At 38.9% G+C, this 26,613-nt stretch overlaps 1 protein-coding gene across 8 annotated transcripts in view; it reads left to right on the top strand.

Moving 5' to 3' along the window:
* fbxo44.9 (F-box protein 44, tandem duplicate 9) overlaps window positions 1–25,894 on the top strand; it is a 150,586-nt gene extending 124,692 nt beyond the window's left edge. For 4 of the 8 annotated variants that reach the window (XM_052560232.1, XM_052560226.1, XM_052560225.1 and 1 more), the window contains 10 exons: window positions 20,162–20,208; window positions 20,297–20,408; window positions 20,538–20,633; window positions 20,851–20,986; window positions 21,074–21,216; window positions 22,302–22,348; window positions 22,435–22,540; window positions 22,664–22,759; window positions 25,313–25,448; window positions 25,537–25,894. In XM_052560232.1, coding sequence (XP_052416192.1) covers window positions 20,162–20,208; window positions 20,297–20,408; window positions 20,538–20,633; window positions 20,851–20,986; window positions 21,074–21,216; window positions 22,302–22,348; window positions 22,435–22,540; window positions 22,664–22,759; window positions 25,313–25,448; window positions 25,537–25,677 — 1,060 coding nt within the window. In that variant the 3' untranslated portion in view covers window positions 25,678–25,894. Of the gene's footprint in view, window positions 1–8,829; window positions 8,953–20,161; window positions 20,209–20,296; window positions 20,409–20,537; window positions 20,634–20,850; window positions 20,987–21,073; window positions 21,217–22,301; window positions 22,349–22,434; window positions 22,541–22,663; window positions 22,760–25,312; window positions 25,449–25,536 lie in introns of those variants that run through there. The other 4 variants (XM_052560234.1, XM_052560227.1, XM_052560230.1 and 1 more) reach the window with 4 other exon arrangements.
* Window positions 25,895–26,613: the final 719 nt, after the last annotated feature.

Genomic DNA, 26,613 nt, shown 5'->3' with positions numbered 1-26,613 from the left:
AAATTACAATAAAATGACTAATATACTGTAAAATGAAATTGCAGTAAGGGAATCATACTGTAAAATTAAATCACGGTAAGGGCATTTTACTGTAAAATGTAATCACGGTAAGGGCATCTTACTGTAAAATGAAATTGTGGTAAGGGCATCTTACCGTAAAACACATTTACAGGTAAGCTACTGTAAAGGGGAACTTACAGTAACTTACTGGCAATAGTGCTGCCAGTAAGTTACCGCAAAAATACGATAAAAAGTCTAACAGTGCATAACTTTACAGTAGCATTTTTCGTTGTCGAATTTTACTACCCACTGTTTTAGTGGGAGGTAGGAAAATCTGACAGGGTAGGACAAATTGACAGAACACTGTAACAAAGTCTTCATCCTCAAACAGATGTACATCGTCTGCAGATATAAGCTATTTCATTGCACTTTAACAAGTAATCTGAACAACCTATGTGCACTATTTTAAAGAGCCTTCACCAACTGAGTTTAATGCCACAGTTATGTTAGAATGCATCTCATTCATGTTTCTGTGGCGGTGCGTCAGTCTCGTCAATGTTTGCTCGATTAGTGAGGAAAGGTCACCCATTCAATTGATAAATTAACGACTAGTTGAAGATTTTAAGGGAACTGAACTAGGCTACTGTAGTAATAATTAAAAATAAACCGACATTATGAATCAATCTCTTGTTCTCCTTATGTTTCTATATGCGTGTTAACACAATTCAGCAGCAAATGAAGCCTGACGCCAGGATGTGGTTTTTCCAAAAATACTTTTTTCTTCGATTTCAGTTTAATAATAAATAATTGACATCACATAAATTACTGTTTACACAACTCCCTTATATTACACTGCTCATTTATATCACATTCCTCACTTACATTACACTGCTTACTTAAAGGGATAGTGCTTCAAAATATTCTAACTGACCCTCTGATGTCACATGGACTACTTTGATGATGTTTTTCTTACCTTTCTGGACATGGACAGTAGACCGTACACACAGCTTTAATGGAGGGACTGAGAGCTCTCGGACTAAATCTGAAATATCTTAAACTGTGTTCCCGAAGATAAATGGAGGTCTTACTGGTTTGGAACAACATGAGGGTTATTAATGACATAATTTAGATGTTTAGGTGAACTATCCCTTTAAATAACTCACTTATATTACACTGCTCCCTTCTATCCATCTGCATCTGTGCTCTTTCGTGTTTTTTAACATTCTCCAAGGGATTTTTGATTAACACTGTAGTTGTCCACGCGATGTCCGTGCGATGTCGATGCGATGTTCCATGCTCTCGCGGCCTATTAGCCTTTTTCTCTGCTCATACCAAGTCCTCGAAAATCCTCGTTTATAAGACTTCCCGCCCTTTGTAGATACTTGTTTGATGTTTACATTTCTTCTTGGTTATCCTAATTCTTTAATTATCAATTTATCCTTATTGCTACAATGAATGAATGTTATTTCTTTCAGTGACATGATAGAATTAATCTGTGCTGAGGTAATATTCGCCGTGATGTCGATCAAGTTGAGCTGACAAAGGATTAGCTGTCCCCGTCTCTCTCTCAATTCTAAATAGTTTTTAAATATTATTGGATGCAGGCCCGGCTGCAGGATGAAATGACTGAGGGGGCATGTGAAATTGTTAAGGGGGCTTAACTTTATTACACCATCAATGATTAATACACACTGAGATCTCGCTTTACAACGACAGATTTTTAAATACAACGCTCCCTAAAACACTACATATGCAACTGCAGGTAATCAGAGACTAGCAAATTTTAAACAGTGTAATGATGATAGATCATGCCTTATATTTAGAAGAGCTGCAGTCTCCTTGATTTGGCACTGAATCTCCTTAGTAACCTTTCATGCCATTCTTTCTCTTTGAATTTTACAGTTAGATCACGTTCAAATGCCAACTGGATAAGTTGCGCTTTCCTCTGATGTGACATGCTTCGTCTGTGCTGAGTGAACACATTAGTGAGGTTCGAAAAAGAGTTTTCACAGGTGGCAGTAGATGCCCCAAAAGTTATTCCATGTCTGAGCGCAATATAAATGGTTGGCATTGCAGCTAGAGCCCCAGAAAACGTTTGCAGTACATCCAGGGTGGTCCATTTCTCCCTGTTAGAAAGAGCAGTTTCAGTCCGTATAAACTGTCGAGCGACAGTGAATTCAGCATCCACAATTTCTGTTTTGGTTAGGTCCAAGAGTGGTTTAACCATTGAACTGTCCAGAAAGTCATTGCTTCCAGGGTCGAGAGCACACAGGGCTTCAACCAATTGGCTGTTACGCTCACTGAACCGTGCTGACATTTCTCCAATGACAGTATCCAAAGTACTGAAGAAAAGTCTTTTGCATTCTGTTTCATCTGCTTCATCACTCTGTCCACAGGAACTTTCCACTACAAACTGCTCTAGACCCTTGGTCAAGTATCTTGCCCGTTTGGAAGAATTCGCTTGTTGCTCGTCATTGCATTGTGCCCACAATGCTTCAAACTCACTGTCACACCGGAGATTCTTAATGCATTCGCACACACTATGCACAAGTTTTAGGCCAGTGTACAGATCAGTTTCTTTGGCCTGAAGTATCTTGTTTGCGGGATCTAGGAGAAGGAGGATCTTGTGTACCATCAAAGCAATGAACTTAAAATCCGCTTCAGATACCGACTTCACCAAGCCTGCAGCCTCCAGCTTTATATCTGTGCTGTACGCTCTGTTTGCGTGTCGCAAACCTATGTCAGACAAAAAATTCACAATGTTGTCATAGCTTCTTACTATGACAGACGCTGTTGCCAGGTGACCTGTCCACCTTTGATCGAGAAGTCTTTTCAACATTTCGCCATGGTATTGGGCAGCTACTGTCGGTTTCTTCACAAATTTATACAGGTTGTCACACACATTAAAAAAATGCTCCAGTGCATTCTCTACTGACATTGCGCGCACCACCACCAAATGTAACTGATGGTTGAAACAGTGAATGTATGGCACTTCTCTGTTCAATTTATCCTGTAGAATCTTTTGCATCCCCCCCTTCTTCCCCGACATCACGTTGGCCCCATCATAGCATTGACTTAGAATTTTTTCTGTGCTCAGACCAGCACGTGTTATCTCTGTTAAGACCACATTAGTTAACGACAGTGCATCAAAGTTTTCAGTTGTTGCCACACACAACAGCCGCTCGTGAACTTCGTTTTTTTCGTTCAGGTAGCAAATGACGATGGAGATGTTTTCATGGCCTTTGGCATCTTGGGTACCATCTGCCTTTAACGTGTACCATGAATTTCCTACATCTTTAACAATTTCCTCAGTTAAAAGTTCACTCATAAGTCCAATAATTTCATTTTGAATGTCATGCGATGTGTATCCGGCATTGGCAGGTATAGTGCGATACACTTCAGCAAGTTCTGTGTCTTTTCGGAGAGTATAATCCATCATGGACAAAAAAAGGCCACTGCCCCCCTCTCCCATTGTGTCAAAAGCATCCAACGAACCCCTGAAAGGCAGCGCGTTTGAATCAAGAAACTCAATTATGTCAACAATTGCAAAAAAATACTTGCGATTTCTATCTAGCTGTCTTAAATTAACCAGAGTTGACACCTCTGTTCCTGCTGTGCTGCGTGTTTCCTTTTCCTTCCACAGCGCCATGCATTTTAAGTGCTCTTTTGAATGCGCATGCCTGGAAAATCCCTTTGAAGAATCCATTGCATGTCTCCAGTTAGAGTAGCCACTTAGCGTGAAGGCCTTGTCAGAATTAGGGCCCAAACTGAACTTTCTACATGGAAAACAAAAGGCTGAATCGGCGGGAAACGTGAATATTCCAGCCATTCCCTTCCTTTAAACCAACCACTGCAGAATGAACGTTTCCTGCTATTGAACATACGACCTGGGTACGACTGCAGGCAGACCTGGACTGGGCTCTCTGTTCCGAGGTCATTAGGCAGCAGCAGCGGAGGAGGTTGGGGTTGAGACGGGACTGCCGCTTGGGCCTGGCTGTCCAGGTCGACACTCGTGCTGGGTGCTGCTGGCTCTGAGTGTTGGTGCTCATCAAAAAATGCAGCTGCATTTTGATGGCTGTCATCTTCATCAACTGTACTCTCAATCACACTTTCAGTGTCCTTTTTATGATCTGAAATACGCTGCATATACTTTCTTATGTCCATTGTTGAATATTAATGATAATTCACATTTTAGCTGAAACTGAATTGCTGATAATATCACACGTTCAGATATTTTCTCCACAGACACCGAATGGCACGGGGTTGGATAAAACCACGCCCCTTGCTTTAAATTTAAACAACTGTATTTTCCATGTGACTTAATACCCACATCAGGAAATCACACAGTCAACAAAAGATAAGCCAGCGTCATTTATTATGAATAATTAACCCTTTCACACTTAAATTTAAAGTACACATGAAATCAAAATTGACTATATTTACTTTGTTCGCCTAAATTGATTGTTTTGTGCTGAACAATTCATCCATGCGAGTCAATCCACACAAAAAAATTTTTTGGCTTCATAATCTTTAATCAAAATCTAAAAATGCCCCTCCCCTCTGCATTGGAGGACCTTCACTGATGACGTAGGCTTGAGGAATTGGGTTAATCCGTAACCACGCCCCTCCAACTGACAGTAGACAGGCTGCCTGTGTGTTTGCGAGCATTGACAGCGCGTGAAAGGAGAGATGGCGAGGAGGTGCATTTTTGGTTGTGGAACTCACGGAACACTTTTCCCTTTCCCTAAAATTCCCTCGTTACGGTCCAGATGGATCGATTTTATTACATTTCGAGGAAGGAGGGATAACAGAGTGTTCATGGACGTGCTCGAAGCACTTCACGCGCGAATACTTCAAAAATTGGACAGAAGATAAAATGAGGTTTGTGAGATTTCTGTCATTTACAGATAACGCTGTCCCGTCAGTGTACACCAGTGGTTCCCAACCTTTTTCAACTCGCGGCCCACACAACCAAACACATATGTTTTCGCGGCCCACTTCAAAAAAATTAACTGACCCCGCTATTGTTGGGTTAATAACTTAGTACTCAAAAGCTAGATTTTAAACTATATTTATTGAATAAACTAGGGCTGTGTGATATGGAAAAAAACAAAAAAACTATTGCGATTTTTTTTTATCAATTTTGCAATTGTGCTTTTACAGTCATAAATGCATTCAGGATTAATTTGAAACATATTTCCAAAAGAAAACCAATCAGAGCTTTATCAAAAAGTTGTAACATCTCTAGAACAGACATAAGTCAAAATTATCACTATAGTGAAGATGTAAAAAAAAATTATAGACTTTATAGACTGTATGGGACTTTTTTTTCTTTTTTGCCATGCATTGTTCATAGAGCTCATTAATTGTAGCGGTGCCTAAGGTGTTTGCAGTGTGTATACAGTATGTGTATGCGGTCAGCAGTGAGAGCGCATAAATATAACGCGAAAGCTCATTAAAATAATGCACGAGTGCGAATCTCTCTGTTCGCAGCAGATTTCCTTTGCTCTGTCACAAAACCGGTCGTGCTTGCTCAGATACACGCTGCTTTGTGAGGAGAGAGTGTGCACACTTAAAACGTGTCTCCTCTCACTTAAACTGCATCCTGTTCACTAACAAATTCACTCTATGCTCATGTGTTAGACATGAATTATTTTCGCACGTTTTTATTTCTAGCCTTTTACCGCAGTGAGAACGCTCTGATCCGTCAACATTGGCTCAGAAAAAAGGCGCATCACAGACAGTGTGTGAACCTGGAGTTAGGCATATGCGCACGCTCAAATCGTGATTTTAGGACGTTTTCTTTTAATCGCACAGCCCTAGAATGGACTGGAAATGAACAGAAAATAATTGGCGGCCCACCTGCAATACCCGCGGACCACAGGTTGAAAACCACTGGTGTACACCGTTGGTACCTCACAAAGTTTGACGACGGTGAGTTGAAATGAACCATGTCGCATGCAATTGAACACACCTACTTATCTAGATCCAATCAGGGGCTAGTTGGAAAATAAGCCACGCCCACTATTTTCCTCATTTATTATTCCGTTTCTCTCGGAAATACGTCACAACACTGGAGAAAATCCGTTTGCAACTTCCGTTTCACGGGGACTTTAAAATATTCTAACGGACTCCAGAGAATAAGATTTTTCAAGGCGACAGTTATTTTAGAACGTTCCCCCTTAATGTTTCCATGGCAACGCGTCATATTTGTCACGTGACACCGCAGCCACAATAATAACACTGTATAACAGATGTAGGCTATCCTTCATTTCGTTTTTCCTTTTTTATTCGAAATATTCACAAACTTACTTACCATGTCATCAACTATCCTATATTCCGATTCTCAAATATGTGTATGTGAGTGTGTTTGGTCGTTTAATATGAAAAACACACGTCGGAAAATTATTTAAATTTAAATTTAAATTTATTCATTTAGCAGACGCTTTTATCCAAAGCGACTTACAGATGAAGACAGTGGAAGCAATCAAAAACAACAAAAAGAGCAATGATATATAAGTGCTAAGTGCTTAACACAGTACACGTAGCATGGGATTTTAAATAATATAATAAATAAAAAGAAAACAAATTATATTTGAATAGATTATTTTTGCTGCTTTCACAGACTCTAAATGTAGGCTATTGTTTTACCAGTGCTTATGTGTAGCCTATTTAAATGTCTGAAATCTAAAATAAACAATGTGAGGTTGAAAACACTGCATAGTTGTGATATATGACGGCGCTGAGTGACAGCGCTGAGCTCGCCCGTCTCTGTCTCAGCGCCAACCAACGCGACACTAGCACTTGCTTCCGCAGACATCAGTGTGTATTTTACAAACTCCAAATGTAGGCTGTTGTTTTACCAGTGCTTATGTGTATTTAAATGTCTGAAATCTAAAATAAACATTATGAGGTTGAAAACACTGCACAGTAGTTGTGACAGCGTTGAGCTCGTCCGTATCTGGCTCAGCGCCAACCAACGCGAAAGACGTTTGAATCTGGCAGTAATGTCACGAGTCACAACACTGAACATTCTAAATCCCATGGGGATAAGGTTAAATTATTATTTAACTCAAAAGGTTGAAATTTTTATTTTTAACCATGAATACAAAAATGAAACTGAGGGGGCACAAGTCAGAGCTGAGGGGGCATTGCCCCCTTTTGCCCCCTTGTGGCGCCGGGCCTGATTGGATGTCACTGTTCCCACCAGTCGTTGCACAAGTTAAGGTTATGCACAATGATGAAAGCACATTAGGGCTAGCCCTATTATATTACATACTTACATACATACATACTATTACATACTTAAATGTATGTAAACATTAGGGGCACTGGCCCTTAAGTTTTAAGCCATTCTTCCTTTGAAGGTCGAGCTGGCTTATGTATTTGGTGAAGGTAGTTCCTCTTTAGCAACGAAGTAGGCCGTGTTAAATTTCAACATAATCTCTGCCTCATCTGCGCTCTGATTTACAGTCATGTGTCTTCTGAAAGCAAACGGCAGTGGCGATGTCACGACACCCTCGATGCTTTAGGCTGAGATTGTGTTTAAGTAGTGTGTTGTGTTAATACTGCGAAGTGCCTGTACTGTCAGCAAACTTTGTGTTCCCCGCAGTTCAGGGATAACTTGTGTAGTAATCGCAGTTCATATTGTTCGACTACTTACAGTCCCTCAACCACCTGAATTAGTTCAACCAGTCATCTCGAAAATGGTGAGTGCGGGCTTTTTTCGCCACACCAACCTCTGACTCTGCATTATCATCCGACGGTGACACTGTAGACTCTGGCACTGGTACACTAGCCGCAGGTCGGAAGAACGAATCAATGGTTCGCTTGCTTATAGCCATAGACAGTAAAAGAAATGGACACAGCGACCCCATTGGAACTCAATTGAGACAAATGAAGCCTAGTTTTAGCGTTTTTTAGCACTTCCGTTTCTGACACGCAGACTCAAACGAAGCTTGACGACGTCAGCAACCTGTCTGCCAGATGTAAATCTTCTAAGTAGCTGTGCGTGCAAACTGCCATCGTTAATCTTGCAGAGACGGCGAGCTTGAGCGGGGAGTTCTTTGGCGTGAGTGAGCAGGAGTAAGTATTCTGATTAATTATTTTGTATAGTATTTTAAAATGTAACGCCAGTACGCCATATTAAGTTAATTGCCTGCGAGCTTCTCCTCCTGTCTGTACGGTAATGCGACAGAGAGCCGAGTGGTTATGACGCAATCGTTAGCCTATTTTTTTACAAAAACTGTTTATACGGGGCCATAATGTAACATAGAAGGTAATGGAGCCCTTTATACATTGTCGTGTATCTTTAGAAATAAATAATGGACAAACAGAGTCTTTAAACGCCTCAGATGTAAAGTTATTCGCTGTCAAAGTGACGCCAAAATGAATGGGAGTCAATGGGAATGCTAACGCAAGTGAAGTTCTGCTAAAAGATGGCAGCCCCCGGCCGACTTCAACTTCCGGTCGAGTTCCTTGCCCCTTGCTTATAGCTCAGACGTAAGCACATATCAGGTTGTGATGATATTTGTCTCCGTTTCCTTCCCACAGATGTTTACGCGCGCTCGATTATCTCTAGGCCCCTCCCCCTCCACACATTTTAGCCACTATACAGTGGCCATTCCCTATTCTTCTCACACTCATTGGCCGCCTCACAGACAGGCATCACTCAATGAGACGCAAGTGTGTGCTCGCGTCTCATGAGTATGTGTGTGTGTTTGCGTGCATGTGCTCTCGCGTCTCATTGATTATTTCATTGCTCATTTAATTGATCATTGACGTGCCCCTTCCACGTTTAATATATAAAAAAATACGGAGGTTGTGGGAGGCAAATTTACTGGTCGCACATGCGCGACTGGATGCAAAATTCTCTCACTCTCAAATTTTGGTCGCAGTCTGGAGCCCTGCCCTGTGAGTGTGCACGCCAGTCAAACGAAACCCGATGGCTACGTGAGTTTATTCCTCCGTCATGTTTTAATCGGCTTTCTACCCTTTATGTTACAATGGCAGCTTCAATGGGTTATGGGCCCAGGAAGGAGTTTGGAAGCCGGTGGGACCGTTTATGTTTTGACGGGGATGAGAAAAATGATGAACTGTGGGAGACTAAGTTTCTGGCGCACCTGCGTCTGCTCAATTTGAAGAAAACCATACTGAGCGAACCACCTGATGAAGGTCAGAACAGACTTGTTCATAAGAACGGTGTAACATTTAACATCCAGGTGTATGATAGACTGTTCTATTTAAAGCACTGTTGCAGATGATGTTGATCAATGTCATGGATGTTATGATATCCACACATGGCATGAAATTCTCGGTCACTGTAATTCTGAGGATGTGTTGAAGCTGGAAAATGTTACAAAAGGGATGAAAATCAAAGGTAGAAAGTGTGCACACAGGGTAAATTTGTTCAGAGCAGGAACAGGGAGGCAGATGAAAAAGCAAAAATTCCCCTTGGACTTGTGCACACAGATTTAGCTGGATCTATGGAGCCGATAGCAAAAGATGGTTTCCGGTATATCTTGGCATTTAATGATGACTATTCAGGTGCAATATTTACATATTTTTTGAGAGCAAAGATTGATACAGTCAAAGGAACAGAGAAGTTCATTGCTGATGTTTCACCTTATGGAAGAATTAAATGTATGAGATCTGATAATGGCACCGATTTTACATCCAGGGAATTTCAATCCCTGCTCAGTAAATTTGCAATTCGACACGAAACCTCAGCTTACCAAAAATGTTATAGACAAATGCAATCCAGACTACAGCTGCTATTTGCAACAGATGTTATAACAGACGTGTAGGACAGACCCCATATTACATGCTGACTGGAAAGAAGCCTGTCTTTCAAGTCTTTCAAGAATGAAAATATTTGGGTCAAAGTGTTATGCATACAAACAGAACAAGAAAAAGTTAGGCTCTCGATGTGAAAAAGGGATTTTCATTGGTTATGACAAGAATAGCCCAGCATATCTATTTTTCTATCCAGACAAGGGAAAAGTGAACAAAAGCAGGTTGGTGGAGTTTCTCACAAATAGTGGGACAGAATGCCACACTCCGACAGATCAGTCAATGTGTGAAGATGATGTGCGTTGGGAGAGCGCTGAAACTCACCTACCAAAACCTGAGATAATAGAATTAATAAATTCCAAAGACATAAAATCTGAAATGTGTGACCCAAGCCCCAATACAGGTGAAAGGGAAAGGGTTGAGAGCAGGCGTGATCCACAGAGAGAGAAGAGGCCTCCACAGTATTTGAGGGATTATGAGTATGGAATAAAATGTGATGATGACCATGCACTAACCAGTATTGATTATTGTTATAGAGTTGCATGTGATGTACCCCACACTCTAAAGGAGGCTATAAGCTCACCAGAGTCAGAATTGTGGAGTAAGGCCATGCAGGAGGAGAAGAACTCTCTTAAGGAGAATGATACGTTTACCCTTACAACATTACCTGAAGGTAAAAATATAGTGGGGGGCAGATGGGTCTACACAGTGAAGGAAAACCCAGTTGGAACAACATGCAAAGCTCGGTATGTGGCGAAAGGGTATAGTCAAGTTGCAGGCATTGATTATAATGAAACTTTTTCTCCAACTGCTGATATGACATCAATACGTAGCTTAATGCAAATTGCAGCTCAATGTGGTTTAGAACTGCATCAAATGGATGTAAAGACTGCATATTTGCATGCCCCTATTGATACTAAATTATACATGGAACAGCCAGAAGGATTTGAGGTCAAGTCAGAAACAAGTGAGAGGCTTGTCTGTAGACTAAACAAATCACTTTATGGTTTGAAACAGTCAGGGTGGAATTGGAATTTTGATTAAAAATGATTTTAGTCAAAATCTTGCTGACCATTGTGTTTGCAGTTTGGAGGTGAGAAAATGAAGTGAAGTGAGTGAAGTGACATTCAGCCAAGTATGGTGACCCATACTCAGAATTTGTGCTCTGCATTTAACCCATCCGAAATGCACACACACACACACTGTGAGCACACACCTGGAGCAGTGGGCAGCCATTTATGCTGCGGTGCCCGGGAAGCAGTTGGAGGTTCGATGCCTTGCTCAAGGGCACCTAAGTCTGGTATTGAAGGTGGAGAGAGAACTGTACATGCACTCCCACCGCCCACAATTCCGTCCGGCCCGAGACTAGAACCCACAACCCTTCGATTGGGAGTCCAACCCTCTAACCATTAGGCCACGACTTCCCCATGATGATCTTCTTATTGCAGCAAGTGATAGTCAGACACTCAGAAATGTGAAAAGAATGTTGGAGGAAAGATTTAAAATGAAAGATCTTGGTAAACTTACACATTTTCTGGGTATTGATTTTGCACAAGGAGATGGTGAAATAAAAATGAACCAGAAAAGGTTCATTAATAAGATTTTGGAGAGGTTTGATATGATTAATTGTTAACCAAGGTCAACTCCATGCGAAAACAAAATGCAATTTGATAATGAAGGTGAATGTGTTGATTCAAAACTGCATCGAGAAGTGGTTGGTAGCTTGATCTATCTAATGACCTGTACTAGACTAGATCTAGGTTTCATTGTCAGTAAGCTGTCACAACACTTTTCTGAACCAAAGAACCAACACTGGGTAGCTGCTAAGCATGTATTGTGATATTTAAAGGGAACTGTGAACAAGGAATTGTGTTATAGGAGAAATTATGTAAATCTTAATCTCTTTGCATTTAGTGTTTTAGTTTGTCTGCCACTGGTCCTGTTATTTCTTGGAGGTATAAGAAACAATCCGCGGTTGCTCTTTCCACATGTGAGGCTGAGTATATGGCAGCTACTGCACAGGAAAGCCTATATCTAGTCCAGTTATTAAACAAAATGGACAATGAATGTATTTACACACCAGTGACAATTTATGAGGACAATCAAGGGGCAATTGCTTTGTCCAAGAACCCGATATGCCGTCAAAGGTGTAAACATGTTGATATTAAGTATCATTTTGTTAGATCTGCACTTGAAGATGGAAAGATAACTATTGAATATTGTCCCACAGCAGCCATGGTTGCAGATATTCTGACCAAACCTGTAACCAAAGCCATGCTTGATAGATTTGTATGTTTTAATTTTGGTGTGATGTAAATGTACATGATATAACTGTATGTTATTCAGCCTAAGAGCAAGTGGGGGTGTTGAACATTGGTGACCTTGAATGTGCTCTTATTATGACTGTTGTCTAAGAGGGTGTGGTTCATTCATTATGCTGTTCAGGTGTTGCAATTTAATAAATTACTGCATGCCCCTGTGAGTGTCAAACGAAACCCAATGGCTACGTGAGTTTATTCCTCCGTCGTGTTTTAATCGGCTTTCTACTCTTTATGTTACGATGGCAGCTTCAACAAAAAGTTTACAATTAAGTTTTCGTGGTGTGGAGAGATGAGGAACCAAGAGCGATTATGCAAAAGGAAACTTCTTTAATTGAGTAGCGTTGCAACAAACAAGTCTTCGGTATAAACAACAAAAGCAGTCGATGAGCTGGTACCCAAAAGGTAAACACAAAGTCTTTATGTGAATCAGCAAACAGAGGTTTCTCGTCGATAAACAGGCCGGCGCTCGGGCTGTGTGTGGAGATTGGCGTTACCTGACCTCCTCTCCTCTTTAGAGATAATCTCAGGTGGCAGGTATGGTAACTGTCCAGCGTACTCGTCAGCACCAGCAGGACTGGACTGAGAGCAGAGCAACTGGTTAACTCTGAGCACCGTCCGAAAGAAACAGTTTTCGGTTCAGTGTACTGATGATCCGGAAACCGATTCAAACGGTTTTCAAGTCGAGAACGAGAACTGCTCTAACCGGCACGTGTTGCAGTTCAGTATCATCAGCTGCTCTACTTGTGTTCATGTGCTGTTTACTACAAACTCAATTCGTCAATGTGTCATCATTAACTATATACACAGTACAGATATTTCATAAACCATCCCTTATTCCTATTAAACATAGAGTCTTTAGAGTCTTAATTGTTGTCCAGCTTATACATAATCTACAATATACAGATTAGAAACATTCAAAAAAAATGTGGCTACTTTGAAAAACCTAGAATATGACATATTTTCATTTTTTTCACACTTTTTTGTTATGTATATAATTCTACATATAATTCCACATGTGTTGTAATTCATAGTTTTGATGCCTTCAGTGTTGATTTACAATTTTCATAGTCATGAAAATAAAGAAAACTCTTTGAATGAGAAGGTGTCCAAACATTTGGTCTGTACTGTGTGTGTGTGTGTATATATATATATATATATATATATATATATGTATGTATATTAGTTATTTTATCACACTTTCCAATCTTTAACAAAATACTTGAAAAAGTAACATCAGTTCATCGGTTCTCAAATCGGACGCATCCGAAAGAAACGATTCTTGGTTCAGTGTACTGGTGATCCGAAAACCGATGCAACCGGTTCTTGACTCGAGAATGAGTATCGCTCCAGCAGTGGGCGTGTTCGTTCGTCATCTGGCTCTGCTCGGTGTTCATCTTCAATTCGGTCTTCACAGCAGTTCATTCAGTGTACTGTTTGAGTAAATTAAATACTCCGGGATATTGGTTTATTCTGACTCCGAGGGAGTCAGTCACGTTAAAGTTAACAGCTTAAGTAATTTGTGGATTAATGCTTATTGGAGATGCGAACCGTTTCAAACGATTCAGTTCGATTTGGTTAACTGGTTCAACCGGTTCACTAAGAAGAACCGGTTAAATTGAACGATTCGTTTGCGGATCGGACATCACCAATTGAGATTGCATTGCAGTGCCTGCAGTTCGAAAAAAATAATCTTTGTATGGAAGTCTATGAGTGCACTCAAGGCGATTCTCAGATTGACAGAATTCACCCAAAAAGGGGCGGTACTACACAAAACGGGACTCTACGCTGATTGGACTATTTAGAGGCAGTCTAGAATAGAGCATCACAGTCCCGCCCACAGCCGGTGCCGGAAGTAAAAATTTAATACAATTTCTGCATTGGCATTTGGGAAATAAGCCATTAAAACGTAACCATACATGGTAGACTTAAAAACAGCTACGGCTGTACTAAGCGATAGTATATGCTCATATAAACGCCAAAAGTTCATGGGGCACTAAACTTGTTTTGAGATAAATGCCTTTTATTCGCGATGTCTTGGATAAGTACTTCAAGTAACGTTAGTTGAGTGTAGCATGTCCGAGGGACAGCTTGTGGGTTTTGTAAGGGCCCGCATGAGGGACAAGACCTTCAAAGTTTTGGTGAGTTTTGCAGGGAGGTTGGTAATGTTAGTTAGCATTATCGTCCACTTTAGCTAGGCTACTGTAGCCTTCATACGGTATGAGTCATATCAAGCATTCTATGATGCCACTGGCAAAACGATAATTAGCCTAGGCATACTTTTTTGTCCATTTACTGAACTGAATTTGTGTAATGGCAACGACGTGTTGACTACTGAGTGGTGATTGAGTCAGGTACAAAGCACTGCACCATGTTGCTGACGTTATTGTTAACCGCTTTCAAACACGCACACAATATATAAAATACACGACGATAAATATAAAAATCAATACACAATACCTATATAAAACACTTTATTTACACGATTAATACTGAAAGAACTGCTATTACTGCACTTTCAGTATATAAAATAAAATTCACTGGACGAAAAAGTTTGCACGGCCGTCGCTGTGGGCTTCAGTCAAATTTTTTTTACAGTCAATGGTCAGATTCAGTGAGGTGCGGTGGTTTTATGGGATGAGTAGTTCCTTCGCTCGAAATGAAAATATGTACACAGTCTTGTACCTAGGTTAGGTTACTTTTATTGTACCCGTAGGTAAATTTGTTTTACAGTGCAATGACTATGGCATCCAATACAAAAAAATACACAACACAGAACACTCCACAACACATAGGGACAAATAAGTAAATACTCATACTGAGTAAAGTGCTCTCAAGAAAGAAAGAAAGTGCTCTCAAAACATTACATGTGGTCTTTGTAAAAGAACCTGAAAAAGAACCCCAAAAAACTAATAAAAATCATGAAACCCTAGTACAACATTTCTAAAAACCACCTCTACACTTTGTTAATCATATTAATCACATTTGGTACGAAGCTGCTCTTATGTCTTTTCGTTCTACACATTGGGACATTATACCTCCTCGCAGATGGCAATAACTGAAAATCACTGTGCAGGGGGTGAGAGTCATCATCTAAGATTGAGAAGGCTATCCTTTGTAACTGTTTGGTATACAGGGATGCCACTCCTGGTTTAGACTCGCCTATCAAACGGCCAGACCATTTTACTATCTGGTCTAACTGATTTTTTGCCTTTAAAGATATATGACCATACCATACTACAGTGGAGAAGGACAACACAGATTCAATAAAAGCATGATAAAACATTTTCATTATTGTTCGGTCAAGATTAAACACAGATAATTTCCTTAGGCAATACAAACGTTGGTGCCCCTTTTTGCACAGAGCCTCACAATTCTTTTCAAAATTCAGTTTCTCATCAATAATCGTCCCAAGGTATTTGTATGATTGTACATACTCTATTGTTTGGCCTTTAATTAAGGTAGGTTCACTTGGATGAGTACTTTTCCTAAAATCAATGATCATATCCTTGGTCTTTGATATATTAAGCCGTAAGTAAGATTCCTCACACCAATTGTCAAAGTCCTCAATGATTGGGCCATGTGAGGTCTCATTCTCCTTAAGTAAGCTCAAAATAACATCCGCATACTTTATGATAATTCTGTTATCATACATGCTTTGACACATATTTTTTTTGAAGATAAATAAAAGTGGAGACAGCACACATCCTTGAGGAGACCCTGTAGAGGAACTCCTCTGTTCAGATAAGACACCATTTACTCTGACTCTGTGTTCTGTTAGTTAAGAAATCCAAAATCCAACCCATCAAATTATTGCTTAAAGAGCCAGTAAGATGATAATTCTAAGCTTCCTATCACTTTTTATAAGTCCTGTACAATAGGTTTAAATCCATCCAAGGTTAAAAAACATTGTCATTTTGTCAAAATATCATTTTAAAATTACCTCAATTCTCAGAGATCCCCAAACGGTTCGCGGGAAGCTGTTCAAAAGATTCAGTCAATTTCCTTAAACCCCACCTTTCGGTAGCATACTGTGTTCTGATTGGTCAACTAACATAACCAGTTTGGATTGGTTGTTCCGCACACACCTCCATGGTAAACTATGTGTTAGCATCTTTTTGGGGAATTTGGTGTCTTATTCCTCTCATCGCGAAGCAAACGGTAAAATAAAAAACTTGAACAGTCTCGCTGCTTTTTCTTCTGTGTGGGTGTATTCAAGCCGCGCGCTTCAGTTTGAATCTGAATAGCGCGTTCAGCGCGGGGGCGTGGTCACATTAGAAATAACGAAGGGACACATGAAAAACGGACATCGCGTTGTTTTCATATGGATTACTTTATCACAGAATATCTGTTAGCAGCACTTATTTAGTTTTAAATAAGACATGTCAAGCTTTCTATAGATATCTCTCTCATGTCTCTTCGTTGAGTATTCCCGCTGTACTCACCGAGATTAGAAAAAGCAGTCATCAGTGAAATGTTGTGAACACAACAAAAGGGATTTGTTGTACTGCTCTGGTATTGTGGTAAAAAGGAATTTTAGCCATTGGTTCTTCTGATCTTCATTCTTTGGCAGTGAAAATAAAACAAACTTGCCTTTACAATTAAAAACACACTGTCTCCTCGACATGATGCTATCACACCAACCAGAGCATCTGTGTGGGGGGTGGAGCAGGTCAGAGTTCCATTTCTCTCAAGACGGTAGGCGGAGATTATTATGCAAAGTGATCCTAGTGACATACATAGAGATGGGCAAAAGATTTGAAATCTATAACGACTCGTTTCAGCGATTCAGAGTCGACTCCTTACTTTAGAAGCCAATAACTTTATAAATCGTGTACTTTTTGGTTTAATTACTTTGCACATTGTTTATACTTATGGACAGCTACATCATACACTGTAATACAGGTAATTTTTGATTTCCCATCTGTGTGGCTCTTTAACGCAAACTGATCTAAGAGCCTCTTGATTCAAATGTGTGGTTTAATTATATTAAAAGCTGAAGAAAAATCAACAAATAAAAGTCATGTGTCCTCTGGCCATCCAAATGTCTTAATAGCAAATTCAGCATTGTGACTGTAGCGTCATGTACTCCTCTCTATAGTGAGGTCTATATGCAAACTGCATAGGGTCCAATTTATGTTCGGTCACCCTTTAGAATCTCAGACCGCACTAATTTCTCAAAGATTTTCATTAAAACAGAAGTCAAAGCAACCGGCCTGAAATCATTAATCATCTTAGGACCAGTGCATTTAGGGACAGGGATGACCACTGCATCCTTCCAGAGGATCGGTACATGTTTTGTCTTCAGAGACTTATTATAAATCTCATGAAATACAGGGCTCAGTTCTTTTGCACATGACTTTAATAGTCTGCCACAGATGCTATCAGGACCTGGGCTTTTATTTGCCTTTAAAAGCTTTTTCAAGCTCCTGAAGGTCGATGTTAAAATGCTGATCATCCATTAATTTAAAATTCAACTCCTGGATTTCTTTACTTAAGTCCAAATTGTCAAAATGACAGTAAAAGTAGTTTAGTGCATTTGCCAGTTCAAAACCAGAATTAAAACCATTTAAAATAACCATATTGCTGCAGTTCGAGTTCTGAAGGCCTACTATGGTTTTCATATTTGCCCATGCTGAGCCAGGATTTTTGGATGCCATCTTATTTTCTAATTTTTCCTTATAGCTTTGTTTAGCTCTAAGGATTTCAGTCTTCAAATCCTTAGTAGCCACTTGTAAGTCCATAGTTGTTCCGTGTTTAAATACAATTTGTTTCCTTTGTAAACAGGACTTTACTGGTTTAGTAACCCAGGGCTTATTGTTGGAATAGATTTTGACCTTTTTACATGGGATAATCATGTCCCTGCAAAAAGCCATATATGAGAATGTGACATCCACCATTGAGTCCAAATCGACACCACAGGCCTGTTTAAAAATGTCCCAATCTGTACAGCTGTAACAGTCTTGTAGACAGGACACATCATCTTCTGACCACACTCCTTAGTCACTGTTTTCTCCCTTTTTAATATATAATTTATATATTATATATATTTAATATATATATATATATAGGCAACAAATGGACACAATTGTGATCTGACGAGCCCAAGGGGGCCAGAGGAATAGATTTGTATGCACCTCTCACCGATCCATAACACACATCTAAAGTCTTTCTCCGTCTGGTCGTACAGGAGACATACTGATGGAAAGTTTTAAGAGTCTGTTTTAGGGAGACATGATTAAAGTCACCAAGGATGAAATTTGGTTCCTCCGGTGAGATTGACTGTAACCTCTGTACAACATCAAATACTGTACTAGTAGCCGACGCGGAGATCGCCTTCGGGTGAATGTAAACTGTTGTAATAAAAATCTGAGGGAACTCTCGAGGTAGATAAAATGGTCTCAAGGACACAGATAAAAGTTCTACATCAGGTGTACAAATACGCTCTCTGACAGTAACACATGAGCAATATCGCTTGTTGACATACAAACATACCCCTCCTCCTTGGGTTTTCCCTGTCACCTTTGATAGTCGATCCAAACGAAAAGGGGCTCCGAATCCATCCATACACAAATCGACGTCCCAGTCACACTCTGTGAGCCATGTTTCAGTAAATGCCATAATACAACAGTTCATAAAATTATTTTGGTAGCGGACATTTCCTTGAAGCTCATCCACTTTGTTCCTCAGTGATTGTACATTTCCCATAATCATCGAAGGCAATGGAGCCCGGTTGAAACGCTGTTTCTTTAGGCGAGTTTTTACGCCGCCTCATTTGCCCCTTTTCCTTTTCTTTACCGTGTCCCTTGCTTCCTGGTCATCCCTTCGAATCGAATTTGGTACATTCAACATAAGATTTTCCCGACCTGGGTTACTGTTCTTGAGCTGCAACAATGTCTCTCTCGTATATGTTATCCTCCCTTGGCATAAAGCCCCGCAAGTTTTGCCGGTGGCCATCCAGTGAATAACAAGCCATAACGCAAAAAGATTTAAAAAAAAGCATCCATTTCGACTAAATATAAAACTTTAAGAGCACTCCTTCAGTAGAAACATAAAAACGGATAAAAACATTTAAGACACTAAAACAAAGAAACGTCATCAAACATACACGTGCGCATGCGATTAGCATCCTTTGACTTTTTTTTTGGATGTTCTCTTAGTTTTTTCACTTGAAATGATATGTTGTATGCTTATGAGTTCAGCTGTAAATTATATAAAATTATATAGGATATATTAGGGAGTGGAAATGGCATATAAGTACTTCTCTCCAGCCATCTACTAGTGGTCATTATATATATATATATATATATATATATATATATATATATATATATATATATATATATATATATATATATATATATATTATTTTTAAATAAGTGTTTGCTTTCCTACATTTATAAAACTTTTAGTTTTATACATGGGGGAAACCTATTAAGGATTAACAAATATCTTTACATTAAAAATAACTTTGGTAAAAAAATTCGGAAATACTTAAAGCATTGAAGTACTGAGAAAATTCGTTCCGCTTTCGGTTTGTTTATCCAATCTAGCTCTTGTAAATCGGTCATGATGAGAAAGCAAAGCCTTTCTTTGATTGAATGCACATTGCGATGATATCACGGGACGCTTCTAAGCCCAAATTCTGTGGAAAATTTGTGGCAATTATTGTGAAAATTGCAGAGTTTGCTTGATTTTGCTTAATTTTGTTCTGTCAATAAGCCCCAAGTACTCACACAGCAATTGGGTTCTCATTCCAGATTCCTGACATAATGTTATTTAGAAGGTTCGTTAACATTCATCTTATTCATAGCAGTATTTCTCTGAGAGAAACAAATGAGAGAAACAAAAAATAATAGTAGTCTACCATAAAGATGCTCCTCCACAAGAAGCAGATTAGGGTGCTGCCACATTAAGAGTTGTTATCGCTGCTCAGAAGGGAAATGTTTGACATGTGACTAATGCAAAGGTACCTACTATTATTTGTGTCTCGGTTGGTTTACTGTAATATCGTCAGAATATGAGACATAAGACTTTGTTTCCAATCGTAGGTTGAGATGCACAAAACCTAACTTGCTCAGGAATCCCAGTGCGCAAGGTGATTCATATAATAAACATTGCACAATAAGTATCACTATAATGACATTTTGTGTTAGGTAATGGCTCTTTTCTGATGTTGTCATTAGATGGACTTCGAGGATGGAAGATTGTAGGTAGTGGACGTGACTGCTGGGTTATAGGAGAAAATCGGAAGCCAATTCCAGACTTGGTCACCAGCTGTTTCGTAACATCTTATGGGTATGTTTGATATTTTAGATACTTCAAGGAAGTTTTGAGCCTATTTCATTCCATTAAATATAAAATATGGAAATAAGTTAATTGCCAAGCGAAATCCACACATGAATCATCCATAAACTTTGCCCTCAGGCTGTGTTTGAAGCGACAGCTGATTGACTTAAACAAAGAAGGCTACAGTGATACTTTCATGGATCAAGTGCAACCTCATATCAAAATATCAGACTGGTGAGCATTCACTCAAACTTTCATTTCATGCCACAGTATCTTGGATGGTGGATTTCATATTTTATGTGAAACATTTTTGTGAATGACCTGTCTATCTGGGTCACATGTGCCTTATGCTGGAATTGTGGTTGGTAGTATTGACAGATCCGACACAACCCCAAGATGAAAGCCCAGTTTGTTCATAGTAACACTTTTATTTGATGTTTGTCTGGTGCAGGTATTCCCAACGCTATGACTGTGGAAGTGAGTATCAGATCTGTGTAGAGTTGCTTGATCAGAGGAAAAACCCCATCAAAACCTTTCAGCCTGAAAAAGTCATATTGTCATTTGGGAACAGTGTGAAGTGGTATGAAGTGAGTAGAATAATACTGACCATCCAATTATTCCCCTGTAATCAAAATAATCGTAACCGTCCCTGTGTTTGTTCTGCTTTATTTCAGATGAGCCACGTGTTTAAGAATTATGGACCTGGGGTTCGTTTTATCCGTTTCACTCATGGTGGAAACGATACACAGTTCTGGGCAGGTCATTATGGAATACGGGTCACTAACAGTAGTGTGGTGATTTATCCTGCTGATGAGAGGTAGTGCTTTCAATGCAGATAAAAGAAACATGTAGTCATATGATGAAACAGAACATTAAAAATTAAAATAAAGTGCAAATGTTAACAACTACTGAACGTCCACTTGAACGCATTGGGTGTATTAATGTGGACAGTAAAGACCACAGCCTCTAGCATCAACTTTTAAATGGGACAAGACCTGAGTAATCAAAACTCCCTTGATCCTTCAACATGCAAGAAGAGGTCATTAAACTTTAACAACATCCTGTTGTTTTTGCAAGTTTTAGAACTCCAAACTTTCCCATTAGACTAAAAACTAGGGATGGAAAGATTCCTCGATTCGCTTGGTGCACCAGTTTAAAAAGTGTGCATCGGCTACAAGTTGTCATTTATATCGCGATGCATCATTTTTAACATATTTGCATTGGTAAAAACTATTAATTTTTATATAATTCCTAGTGGATGTGCTATACTTTTATTGTTTAGAAAGTGACCAATAATCTGTGATCAATATTTTATATGTAGATTGATTTCTCCTCTCTAAACCATACCTGTGAACCCACCCGTTTTTCCCAGGTTTCTCCCGTATTTTACCATTCTATCCCACCATCAGCCTGTTTAAATATTTTTTCGTATTTCTCCCATATTTTTAAAGTTTCTATAAAAAAAATGTAATCCCAGTGGACGTATTTTATATTTGCTACATTCGCTTCTGGGAAAACTCCCATAATTTGTATGGGCCAAACCATATAGACTTTATGGGCCCAACCTCATATGAATAATCACAACAACAAATTCCAATGTTGTCCAGTTGCCAGATCTTGTATGAAACGCATCTTTCTCACATGATCGACGCATACAAATTTCAACCCATTTGTCCCCTCAACCTGGCCCAGTTATGCTATTGATATGTACGCTGGGATTACCGCGGGTTTTTTTTGAAAAATGATCCAATGATCACTGGTAGAAATGGGAGGAGAAGACTGTATTAGAAGAGCAATATCTGACATGTAGTGTCAAGTTAGCTAGTATTATTTGTGGGGTTTTTTTGGTTTACTTTAATATCATCAGAATGTGACAATTAACTTCTGTGTATCCCCTCTTAGTTTCAGACTCACAAATCGTAACTTGCTCAAGAATTCCAGCGCGCAAGGTGATTCATATAATGAAGATTGTACAGTAAGTGTCACTATAATGACATTTTGTGTCAGGTAACATATTTTCTGATGTTCCCATTAGAGGGACTTCAAGGTTGGGAGATTGTAGAAGATGGAGGTGACCGCTGGGTGACTGGAGGTAGCGGGACAACATTTCCGGTCAACACATGTTTTGTGACGTCTTATGGGTATGTTTGAACTTTTAGAATCCTCAAGAATGTTTTGAGCTCATTACATTTCAGTTGATGTTGCATATTGAAATAAATCAAGAATCAATCAATGTACATATGAATAATAAACTTTGTCCTCAGTTTATGTTTGAAGGAGCAGCTGATTGATCTGAAGGAAGAAGGCTACAGTGATGCTTTAATGGATCAACAGCAACCTCATATCAAAATATCAGACTGGTGAGCATTCACACAAACTTCATTTCATGGTACAGCATCTTAGGTGGTGGATTTCATAGTTGTGACCCTGGACCACAAAACCAGTCGCTGGGGTATTTTTGTAGCAATGGCCAAAAAATACATCGTATGGGTCAAAATTATTGTTTTAATGCCAAAAATAATTAGGATATTAAGTAAAGATCATGTTCCGTTAAGATATTTGTAAATTTCCTACTGTAAATATCATAACTTAATTTTTTATTAGAAATATGCATTGCTAAGAACTTTATTTGGTCAACAAAAGGTGATTTTCTCAGTATTTAGATTTTTTTGCATCCTCAGGTTCCAGATTTTCAAACAGTTGTAACTCAGCCAAATATTGTACTATCCTCTCAATTTAAAAACAAATGACCCTCATGGATGTTTTTTTGGCCCAGATTCACATTTCATGTGATATGTGAGCAGCCTGTCCATATGTGCCTTATGTTAAAATTGTGGTTGGTAGTATGAAGAAACTAAAGTGACATGTCATTCATATTTCAATGCGACAGCAGCGGCAATCCACGTCACTCAAGTGGCTGGGCCCTTAATCATGCAGAACTTTAAGGCTTAATATAATTAAAACAGATGAGTCATAAAAAAGAAAATCACCCCCTTCACAGTTAATGAAGAGCAAAATTAGCTATATAGACCAAAACCACTTTTTGCACCAGGCTGTAAATGTTTTTTTTCTGCTGTACAGATTGGCCATTTTAAAAGGGGGGTTGAAATGCTATTTCATGCATACTGAGTTTTTTTACACTGTTAAAGAGTTGGATTCCCATGCTAAACATGGACAAAGTTTCAAAAATTAAGTTGTAAGTTTGAAGGAGTATTTTTGTTCCAAAAATACTCCTTCCGGTTTGTCACAAGTTTCGGAAAGTTTTTTTCGAGTATGGGTCTGTGTGACGTTAGATGGAGCGGAATTTCCTTATATGAGTCCTAAGGGCACTTCAGCTGGAAGAGCGCGCACTCCTTTATAGCAGAGCACAGACATTCACTGATCAGAGCGAGAGTGAAATGTCACAAAAGAAGTGTGTTTTTGGTTGCCAGGGCAAGACAACCCTGCACAGATTACCCCCTCCCCAAAAAAACAGCATTAAGGGACCAGTGGATGGAGTTTATTTTTACAGAGCATCAACGGAGCTGTGCAAGTGTTTTTGTTTGTTCCCTGCATTTCGAAGATTTTTTTTTACAAACAAGGCCTAGTTTGACTACGGATTTGCATATCGTTAATTTCTTAAGGATAATGCAGTCCCAACGAAAAAGAGTCACGATCGTGTGTTGGAACCACAGGCGGTGAGTAAAACTGCTTCAAATATCTCTGTGTTGTTAACTTAGCTATCGGCGTGTAAGCACATCAAGTAAACAACATGCGATGTTGGCATAAAACTGCACTTTCCGAATGTACACCTTAAAAAAAAAAAAAAAAAAAAAAAAAAAAAAAAAAAAAAAAAGACGACATAAAGTGCAACTTAGTCATTTTCCAAAACCGTAAGCAAATATATACAGTTTCAATACATACCACATAGAGACGTCCTGCTGTAGTCGTTGATGCTGCTGCTCTTGTTCAATTTCAGCCTCGGGATCTGATTCTGGATCATAAATATACGCTGAATCTGACTGTTAGCCATGGTTTGTTTTGGATGATGTTTTTTTCCTCACGGTAATGTCACAGTTTCTAGCGCTCTCAACGCAAAAGCCTACTCGCACTCGTGATTCTTTAGCTCCGCCCACACGTCACGCCTCCAGCCACTCGTGTTTTTCCGGGAAAAAACGGTACAGACTGTCTTTCTCTTATGAATATAATAAAACTAAAGACTTTTTGGAGTTATGAAGGATGCAGTACTACTCTATAGGTACTCAAGATTAACAGGATATTGAGTGAAAATGAGCATTTCACCCCCCCCTTTAACATGGGGAGTCTATGGGATTGACTTCCTTTTGCAGGCAGCCTCTAGCGGCCAGTTGACGAATTTAAGTTTAAGTCACTTTCTTGTTGGCTTCACAAGAGAGAGCGGGAGGTTGGTGCTTGGTTAGAATCTGCATTAGCTCTAACACAAATGGCTTGTTTGAGCAACCCAAGATCGGGTCCAGGCTCTACTGTCCTACACAATAGAAGCAAAAATATCAAAATAGATAAATAACATACACACACAGTAAGAAAGTGAGTTTAAATGTCATTAAAGACATAGTTCTCCTATGAATTAAAATTCTGTCATCATTTACCAAACCTGTATGACTTCCAATCTTCTGTGAATCACATAAGAAGATTTGAAAAATTGTCTTGGTGTTTTTATTCATACAGTAAATGTCAACATGAGCCCATGTACATTATTTAAGCTTTTAAAATGCTCACTTTTGTATTCCAAATAAGAAAAAGTAACACAGGTTTGAAATGACTTGAGTGATAGTAAAAGATGACAGAATCTTTATTTTTATGTGATCTAGCCCATTAAGAAGACAGTACCAGTGTTAAATCAAATTCTAATTAGAAAACATAGAACCACATTTATTTTGATGTCTCATCTGCAGGTATGCCCCACTCTCTGATTGTGGAAGTGAGTATCAGATCTGTGTGGAGCTGCTTGATGAGAAGAAGAAACCCATCAGTACCTTTCAGCCTGAGAAAGTTTTCTTTCAACAGGGGACAATTTATCCATGGCGTCAAGTGTGTAGAATAATACTGACTGTCCCGTTATTCCCCTGTAATTGTCAAAACCTAAAACTGTCTGTGTGTTTATTCTGGTATATTACAGATGTTCCACGTGTTCAGGAATTACGGACCTGGAGTTCGGTTTATCCGTTTCACTCATGGTGGGAAGGATACTAAATTTCAGGAAGGCCAGCATGGAATAAAGGTCACTAATAGTAGTGTGGAGATTTATTTAACTGATTAGAGTGTTTTCCAGATTTAAATCCATCACCTGCAAAAGTGACCTTCAAGTGATGAACTGTAGTGATGCAATATGCTTTAAGGATATCTTATATACCGCTACATAGCTCTATAGCAAATATATTATTTTACATTAAATGTTGTATGTTACAGTGTTAAAATGAAAGACCTTAGTTAAACTGCTCATCATATAATCAAGTACAATAAACATCTCATAGCTACTGTGTGTGCTCTTACAAATTAATTTCTAAGCATTATACACTTGAAAAAGCATTAGCGTTCATTTTGATTCATACCATATGTTATATCTTCAAGTGAGAGAGAGACAAAAAGTGGGTAACCTCTCAAAATGGGTAATAAGACTTTACTTTTTGGAACATAATAAACACAGTTTACATTTATAATGGCTAGAGGTGGGAGTAAGTCACATATGTGCAAGTCACAAGTAAGTCTCAAATCTTAACCTTCAAACATTAAGCAAGTCCAAGTCATTTTTTGTGAGAATCAAGAAAGTCAATACAATAAAAATATATAATAAACAAATAAATAAAAATTAAAACTACATAGCCTAAGATGTAAATGTAACTGAAATTAGTCAAACATGAAAAGTATTTAAGTACAACTGTTTCTATAAGCCTTAAACATTGAAGAAAACCATGAAAAAAATATTAAACAATTCAAGTAAAATGGTTTATATGCAACCAAATGGCATTCTTCCAACAAGCATCACCCTTATGGGACATGAACACATCTTTAAGTTAGATTCTTCCTTGTTTAACAAAATAATACAACAAGACCAGTTTATAATGTACATCTCAATAAATGTACAGTTTATAATGTACATCTCAATAAATGTACAGTTTATAATGTACATCTCAATAAATTAGAATGTCATGGAAAAGTATATTTATATTGGTAACTTAACTCAAATTGTGAAACT

Source organism: Carassius gibelio, chromosome B7, assembly GCF_023724105.1.
Source record: "Carassius gibelio isolate Cgi1373 ecotype wild population from Czech Republic chromosome B7, carGib1.2-hapl.c, whole genome shotgun sequence".
NCBI classification, from domain to species: Eukaryota; Metazoa; Chordata; class Actinopteri; order Cypriniformes; family Cyprinidae; genus Carassius; species Carassius gibelio.
This window is presented reverse-complemented; position numbering and strand designations above follow the sequence as displayed.